This window comes from Pituophis catenifer, unplaced genomic scaffold (genome assembly GCF_029215685.1).
Source record: "Pituophis catenifer annectens isolate HBS135680 unplaced genomic scaffold, rPitCat1.0.hap2 SCAF_1, whole genome shotgun sequence".
NCBI classification, from domain to species: Eukaryota; Metazoa; Chordata; class Lepidosauria; order Squamata; family Colubridae; genus Pituophis; species Pituophis catenifer.
In genome coordinates, this window is record NW_027256881.1 from 237,842,692 (window position 1) to 237,852,046 (window position 9,355).

Genomic DNA, 9,355 nt, shown 5'->3' on the forward strand with positions numbered 1-9,355 from the left:
ATGGCATTGATACTTCCTTTTTCCAGATTGGATTACCAAAATAAAAGTTGTTGGAGAGAATCAGGAGATCAGAGAGATTATTTCAGTGATTAACCACCGTTTTCATTCTGCAAAATTTCCTCACTTACTTCTCTCTATGGGCAATGGTTTTTCATCTTCCCAAGATGGATATTTTAAAAAATGTGTTTTAAAGATGCATTATTATATCTTCAGCAAAATGCTTTGTTTGACAGTCCTTTTTTTGCAAATGTAATGGAGTTCAGTAAATTCTTAATATTGTTTTTTGTTGTATAACTCATAATTAAACTCCAACTACACTCTTTCTACAAAAGTTAAGATACTCTCTCAGTCAGCCTCTATGATTCTTGCTTGCTATCGGCTGCCATCGTAATGGGGAGGGGGGAGGATTGGCATTTGGGTGGGGAAGTGAGCTGGAGAGAGATGGCCTGTGTGAATGAAAAGGGAGGATTGCTCTCATGATCTACCGCATAGCTGAATGGACTGGTTTATACCCAGTCAAGGTCAACCATCCCGAAATTTGCCCAGATGGGCAAAAACACCTGAAGATGTGCCCCACATGACACCATATGGGTTGGGGATTGGACATTCAGTCTGGGTCCTTGGGGGAGGGATTTGGGGATATTTTCAATCTGTAACTTTCGTGCCTTTTGCTTCAGGTCTTGCTTTTCTTTCGTTGCTATCATTTCAAACTCAGTAAAAGTACTTCTTCTCTACCAACATGGAGTTTTTTTTTCTTGGATTTTGAATGGAGGCACGCCTGACACTCTCATTATCCAGACAATATAATAACTTCTAATTCATTATTTCACCCATTCTTTGCCATTTGCATATCAAATTGATTTAACAAATATCTGTAAAAATTAATAGTGAGGGTTTTTTTTGTGGGGGGGGGGTTAGTTATAAAGGATTTAACAAGTTATTTTTGTATCTTGGGTATCCAGAAACCAAAAATGCTGCTGGTCCAAATTATGTTGTTAAGAAATGTTGTAATTGTAAATATTGCCATTTGGCTATGTCTGACAGATTATATTCGTCTTTCAGCACAGAGTATGTTAAAAATTCGTCTTTATCATTTATCACATGGTCCAAAGTCAATATTCCCACTTCCCTCCAGGTTTTTTCATATCATAATCTTCCTCCAAATGTTTAAAGTTGGCTTTTCCCATAAAACCTATTTAAGTTAGGAAAAACATTCACTCCCCCACTCCCCCATAGGTACTTCAATTTAAAGAATATAGAAAATGTAATTGCCAATTAATGAAGGCAGATTCAGTTTTCAGAATCTGGAATGATATCATTATGCTTGCCTATTGTAAAGAATTAAATACTGGAAGCCAACAATTAGGGTTGATTTTCCTATTTGGGCAACTTTCTAATGTACATATACATCTTTGGGTGGATGGACAGCACTAGGATCTAAATACATATACAGATTAGATCTACATCTATATACAGAGATACATTTAGTATCTCTGGAAACAATTGTAAGTTATAGAAAGCTATGGAATGAAATAATATGTGCCACAGGAGTTTCAGCGCATTCTTTAAAATATTAGCATGTATTATTTATTTTAGCACTGAAAACTGCAAACGTCTTTCTTCTTCTTCCTCTATAAACAGGTTGTGGTTATGAAAACGATGAAAGGGGTGGGCAATCACATATTGATTACACACAATGGATGGGTTTACAACATACTCATTTTTGTGATGTACTTTATTTCATAATTTTATTAAATATTTTAATCATAGTTGTAAAAGCTAATTCAAACTAAAATCAGAAAAATTTACAGTAATTTATCATTTTCTCTAAAAATTCAATAAAAATTCTTTATTTCCATATCTGATCTCATATCTATGTTTTTGTTTTGCGTTCATATTTTTATTCTTTTGCTATTTCCCTGTTTGTAAAACCTGTTTAAGTATACAATTAAATAAACATTAAAAAAATAAATAGAAGGCTGGTTATTACCAATACTCAGATTTTTTCTGGATAAGGCCCCAAAGCAAGTGATGTTTACAGCTGAATTTCCAAGTGCTCTCATGGTAGAAGTTGATTGTTTACCTGAAGAACTCAGCTAGCACGGGGGACAGTAGGGTTTTTTTTTTTCTTACACAAGAAAAAAACTCCCTTAGGAGCATATTAGGAAAAAATCTTTTGGCCTGATAATAATATTCCCATTTCAGATTGTCAAGATTTATTGCAACTGCTTCTGTAGGGAACTGAAGCTGCCTAATCTCAGGAAGGTTATTTTCACTTGGGAAAAAGTAAGATTCCCATATAGGCTGATCTACAGTATTTGTTCAAAGGGTCTTAGCAGGAACATGTACTTGGCTTCATTCAGGTAAGTTTGGCATCATGAGGCATCATTTAGGGAGATGTGTCCTAAGTTTCTACCATTCTAGGAGCTACATCTGTACTCGTTCTCCCATGGCCCCTCTTCTCACAGCTGATTGTCAGGGCTGTCGGAGGCTGGCTCACATGGATCCATTATAGAAGAAGAATAGAACAGAAGAAGTTTCAAAGTGTTCACTTTTCCAATTTCTGATTTCCCCCATAAGCAGGTCCATGCATAGTGGAAGCTGACTTCTGAACCTTTATCTTTGGGGGCAATCAAATAAATTTTGTAATAAATGTAGTTCTCTATCATTTCCTGCAGAGAGTGATCCCTGACAGTGAAAGTCCTGCACTCTGGAAAGCTAGAGAGTTGTATGACAAGCAGAAATTTCAAAGAAGATACAAGAAATGTTGAAATGCTCTTATTTGCTTGAGAAGGATTTGAACAGTCCAGAAATAGGGAGGTTTTCAACAAAGAAGTGCATCCTTATATTAGATAATATGGACATCAAGGTCTGCTATAGATTAGAGGGAAGGATTTAGGCTTGAGGTAGTTCATCCTAATTAAGGAGTTTAATCAAATAAGCTGTATAAATAAGTGGACTTTGCCATAGAGTGGGAATGCTGCTAGGAAGAAGAATCAAATAAACTGTAAAAACTGAACACTGAACAAAGTAGTTAATTTCAGCAAAAAATGTATCACACTATTGAATTACTGTATCACTCTATTGTACTACTAATGTAATATTATAATATTAGTATTGTGGTAGAGAAAACACTTGATATTTGCTAATTCTGTCTTTCCCAATAAGTTGCCTTCTATATGTTCAAATTCCAGCTTCCACAATTACCAGACAGCCAATCTCTGCTGCTTTGAAATAATTCTAATTTTTATTTTATTTTTTTGGAATTGCCCTCCTGTTCATGTGTTGAGGGCAGAAAATTTTCTTAAGCTAACCTTGCATCTTTGTTACCAGGCATTCTCTTTCAAAGCTCTTGTGTACACACGTTATTCATATTGGATTTAATATGGAGCCAACACCTACAGAGGCATATAATATTATAAACTAAGCCTCTGGACCCTTATCCTGCCTTTAACAATAGGCACAACTCCTTGGAGTCCCGAAACATCGGCCAGGGATGTCAACACAATTGACACTAATGCTAGCAACAAAAACAAACATGGAAATCCCAATTTTATAACAGATAAAAGGACAGCAAATATGAAGCTGTAGTAAAAATATATTCACCTGTGCTACTTTAAGTTGGTTGTAAAGAATTTAATTCAATAGATAAAATGAAGTCAAAATTCCCAATTAGTACAATAATAAATGCAGGTTCATTTATGCAGATGCTGACACTATCAGAATGCATTGCAAGGTCTTTATGAATCTAGACATGAATTTCTGGCAAAATATTTTTAAGAAGATAAGCCTCTCTGTTTAAAAAAATATATCTTTTCTTTGTCAATCCTAGGGCAATGGTCTGGTGGTCAGTTGTCACAGTGCATGGTGTTCAGTTGTTTTTGCAATGTTTAAAACAATTGGGCTAATCTTGAAGCATTTTTCCTCTTCTCCCAAAGGCTAAAGTTATAAGGCTGACGAGTGCATTTTATTTCTCTTGTTATAAATTGCACATTATTCCAAAATAAAGTCTAATGTTAATTTGTCTTGTCAGATGCTGATATATACTTGAGACCAAAGAGTTGTAGAACATTTCCCTCCTTTGTTTCTTTCAGACTGAAATTCCATCCATTGTTGTAAAATTCCTATGTGCAAAATGGGCCCTTTGGAACTCATCAGGTATTTCGGCACGATCTCTTTTTTTCCCATTGGCAGTTTGTGTCAGTCATGGAAGGCCGTGCCAAATCCCCTGTTCCCATCACATCCCCCCAGACAGTGGATTTAACCTAGTTTTATGTTCCTCTCCCAGCTATGAATTCCACCCCTCACCTACATGCTGTTGCAGCCTGAGTAGTTCTTAGGCTTTGCTGTTTCCCAAGCCAACAAGAGGCCTTCTTCCAATGGTGGGATTCAACTGGTTCACACCACTTCAGGAGAACCAGTTGTTAACTTTCTGAGCAGTTTGGCAAACTGGTTGTTGGAAGAAGTCATTAGGGCAGAGAACTGGTTGTTAAATTACTTGAATCCCACCACTGCCTTCTTCTCCATCCCACCCTGATCAGCTGTATTGGATGATTTTGTCTTAATTTGGGATGCTATATAGTGGATCCATTGCAAGCCATCACCCTTTCCTTCCTCCTATGAAATTAAGCTTTTAAAAATATTGAGATGGTTTACTATATTGATTTAAAGTGATTTTATAACACTGTGATGTGCTTTAAGACAGTGGTGTGTTTCTGAAGCACAAAAATGGTGGAAGCCCTCTGCCTTAGGGTGAAAAACATGGAGTTTGTATTCAGGTACTCCAGGTCCAAAATGTTGCTCTCATTTTCTTGCCCTTGATTGATTCTCTCCTTTTTCCAACTCGGACCATTCCCTGATCAGAATTACTCATCTAGTTCAGCCACCTGCGCTCTTCACATAGTTGTAGTGAAAACTGCTTCACTAAAAGAAGTCCTTCCTCAACAGAGTTGGGGATCCAGGCACTGAGACAGAGATCCTATCACAATCCTTAACTCTTTTCCTTCTTTGCACCTCTCCAGTTGCTGCTTTCTTGTTTATAATCTGAGCCATTTTATATTTTCTGGGGGAAAAAATACTAATTACATTCCCCTACCCACTCATTCTTTTACATGAGAATCAATGCCTGTGCTTGTAACAAAACATTAACTCTAGGAAGGTGGAGAGTTGAGCTGAAGAGAGTATAAATAAACTATCCTATTTTCTACAGTACATATCTCTTTGCTGCATAAAACCATTTCTGAACTTTATAGGCCCTTCTTAATAAGGCGTTTCACTTCTGGAGATGTGGACAGTGAATTCCCAAGCATCATATTTTTATTATTGTCCCGTAACTTGAGTAAATGGATGGACTGTTGGCAGAAGTGACCTCCTGGGGAATCAGGGAGAAGCTTGCCAAAAGCATCAGTTGAGTGAAAATAATTTAGTATCATTTGTTCTCTTGACCCAACTTTTAAAGGAGATTGACTAGGAAGAAAATTCTCTCCCCTTGACCTTCGTCACTGATCCATAATGTTTTCTAGGGGTTTTAGAAAACTGCAATGATAAATATATGGAACGAGTCCCCCACCCAAAAAAAATCCAAAATCGAAATATGGGAAATATGTAGAAGTGTTGTTTATATTACCAGTCTTAGCTGGTTTTTCCCACTCCACAGTCATGCCTTCTTCATGGTTTTCCAACCAGTTTCTCTTCAGCACCAACTTTGTTAACTGTCTAAGTCCCAACAAGGCTCATCAAGCACTCATATATGCAGAGACCATCTTCAGATACGACTAGGAAAATACATGGAGAACTCCTAAGCAATGAGGCTCTTTTGCTGTCCTTTACTTATGAAACCTGAATCCTTTAAATATATATATGATATTAAAAAAGCAGAAGCAAAAGCATTTGGAGGCAAAATTGACAAAAATATACCAAAGGTGTTCGCTGTTCATCACATCATTCAAAACATTAGCATGTATTTTTTATATCACGGCTGAAAACTACACAATTCTAACTTCTTCTTCCATTGTAAACAGGTTATGCTTATGAAAATGATGGAAGTGGAAGAGAATCGGACGTTGATTACTGATTTTGTCTTGGCCGGGTTTACAACAGACCCATTTCTACGCATAATCTTCTTCATGCTTTTCTTGGCCACCTATTTCATAACACTGACTGGGAACCTGGGTCTCATAGCCCTGATCTACCTAGACTCTCGCTTGCATACACCCATGTACTTTTTTGTGGGCAGCCTTTCCTTCCTGGATATTTGGTACTCCTCAGTCTACACTCCTCGGATCTTATTTGACTGTGTCTCCAAGAGCAACCACATGTCCCTAGCTGGTTGTGCAGCCCAGTTCTTCTTCTCTGCTGGCTTGGCCTACACTGAATGCTTCCTATTAGCCTTCATGGCCTATGACCGTTTTGTAGCCATCTGCAACCCACTCCTTTACGCCACTGCCATGCCCAAGAAGCTCTGTGCCCAGCTTGTAGTAGGTGCTTATGTAGCTGGGTTTGCCAGTGCCATTATACTCACTGGTAACACTTTCCACCTACGCTTTTGTGGGAACAGGGTCATCAATCACTACTTTTGTGATGTGGCACCACTTGTGAAGATGGCTTGTGATGACATAGGGATCTATGATCTCTTTGTGTCTTCCCTGATGGGTTGCAATCTGCTGGCAACCACAGCTGTCATCCTGAGATCCTACATTGGTATTGGGGCAGCCATAGTCCGCATCCGCTCTGCTAAAGGGAGACGCAAAGCCTTCTTCACTTGTTCAGCTCACCTGGTCTCAGTCACTCTCTTTTATGGCTCCATTCTCATCATGTACTCCAGGCCCAACTCTCAACACACTCCAGATTGGGACAAGGCAAATGCATTGTTCTACACGGTAGTCAACCCTCTGGTCAACCCTTTCATTTACAGCTTACGCAACAAAGATGTGAAGGCAGCCTTCAAGAAAGTCTGGGGGAAATTCACATCATCCATCATAGAATAGAATAAAATAGAATAGGATCTATTTGCTTTGGGAAAAAGGGTCAATTTTCCCCTCCCCCATGGAGTTAATCAATTTCAAGAATAACTTTATAGAAAATGTTATTGCCAATTAATGAAGGAGGATTCAGTTTTATGAATCTGGAGTAATATCATCATACTTGCCTATTGTCAAGAATTAAATATTGGAAGCCAACAATTAGTGTTAATTTTTTGTAATGTACATACATTGCATCTTTGGGTGGATGGACAGCATTAGGATCTAAATACATATACAGAGACACATATACATCTATATACAGAGATACATTTAGTTTCAGTTACAATTGCAGATACAATTGCATCAGTTACAAAGTTATGGAATGAAATATTATGTGCCTCAGGAGTTTCTGTGCCTACTTTAAAATATTAGCATGCATTATTTATTTCAACAGTCAAAATTGCAAACTTCTTATTTCTCTTCCTCTATAAACAAGTTGTGGTTATAAAAATGTTGGAAGCATTGGGCAATTATACTGCTTGTTTTGTAAAATTTGTTTAAATAAACAATTAATCATAAAAACAATAGAAGGCTGGTTATTACCATTAATCAGATTTTTTTCTGGATAAGGCCCCAAGGCAAGTGATGTTTACAGCTGAATTTCCAAGTGCTCTCAAGGTAGAGGTTGATTGTTTACCTGAAGAACTCGACTAGCACAGGGGACAGTAGGGGTTTTTTTCTTACACAAGAAAAAAACTCCCTTGGGATCATATTAGGAAAAAATCTTTTGGCCTGATAATAATATTCCCATTTCAGATTGTCAAGATTTATTGCAACTGCTTCTGTAGGGAACTGAAGCTGCCTAATCTCAGGAAGGTTATTTTCACTTGGGAAAAAGTAAGATTCCCATATAGGCTGATCTACAGTATTTGTTCAAAGGGTCTTAGCAGGAACATGTATTTGGCTTCATTCAGATAAGTGTGGCATCATGAGGCATCATTAACGGAGATGTCTCCTAATCTTCTACCATTCTAGGAGCTAGATCTATACTAGTCCTCCCATGGCCCCTCTTCTCACAGCTGATTGTCAAGGCTGTCAGAAGCTGGCTCACATGGGTACATTATAGAAGAAGAATAGAATAGAAGAAGTTCCAAGCTATTCACTTTCCCAACTTCTGATTTCCCCTAGAAGCAGGTCCATGCATAGTGGAAGCTGACTTCCAAACCTTCATCTTTGGGGGCAATCAAATACAATTTGGATTAAAGGTGGTTCTCTATAATTTACTGCACAGAGTGATGCCTGATAGTGGGACTGAATTATAACCCTGTGATCTTATGAGCTAGAGAGTTGTATGACAAATAGAAACTTCAAAGAAGATATAAAAAATATTGAATTGCTCTTATTTTCAGAAGAAGGATTTTGAAAAATACGGGGGTTTTCAACAAAGATGTGCAACCTTGTGTTAGATAATATGGACATCACAGTATTGAAGGAAAGAATTTGGGTTTGAGGTAGTTTATGCTTATTGAGGAATTTGAATGCATTAAGCAAGTAAGCTTTAAAAAGTTGAATACTGAAGGCGTCCCAGAACAAAGTAATTAACTTCAGCAAAAATGGATTCATTACTCTACTGTACTACTGCTGCTATTGTAATATTATTTTATTAGTATTATGATAGAGAAGACACTTGATATTTGCTCTGATTTTGTGGAATCTGCTAATTTTGTCTTTCCAATAAGTTGCCTCCTACATGTTCAAATTCCAGCTTCCACAATTATCTGACAGTCCAAGTCATTACTCTTTGCTACTTTGAAATAATTCTGACTTTCTGACTTGCCCTCCTGTTCATTGTCTTGAAGACAGTTAATTTTTATACGCTAACCTTGCATCTCTTTCAAAGCTCTTGTATACACCCACATATGTGGAAGTTATTCATACTGGATTCAGTATGGGCCAATGCCTACAGAAGTGTATAAAATTATAAACTAAGCCCCTGGATGGACCCTTATGCTTCAGTGGTGAAATCTAAAATGTGTTACTACCGGTTCTGTGGGTGTGGCTTGGTGGTGGTGGGATAATGTGCCTGGGTGGACGTGGCCAATTTTTTTTTTTACTTTTAAAACCATTTTTTCTACAGAAAGATTGTAAAAGAGGTTGTAAAAAATGCTTTCAAAAGGCTCTGACAATCCCAGCTGAGTTTCCTGACCGGCAGAGGCTTTTTAAAAAGCCTCTGCCGATCAGGCAACTCAGCTTGGATCGTCAGAGGCATTTAAAAGAAAAAAAACAGTTTTTTTTCTTTCAAAAGCCTTTGATGATCCCAGCTGAGCTGCGCGATCATCAGAGGCTTTTTTTAAAAAATTTTAAAAGCATTTTTTTGGCTGAAGAGGTTGTAG

General features: G+C 37.5%; 1 protein-coding gene across 1 annotated transcript; it reads left to right on the forward strand.

Annotated features, from left to right (window-relative positions):
* Positions 1-6,029: 6,029 nt before the first annotated feature.
* On the forward strand, positions 6,030-6,986 carry LOC139310662 (olfactory receptor 9G4-like). Its single transcript, XM_070934866.1, has one exon. The coding sequence runs from the start codon at positions 6,030-6,032 to the stop codon at positions 6,984-6,986; it is 957 nt and encodes a 318-aa protein (XP_070790967.1).
* The last annotated feature ends 2,369 nt before the right edge of the window (positions 6,987-9,355 follow it).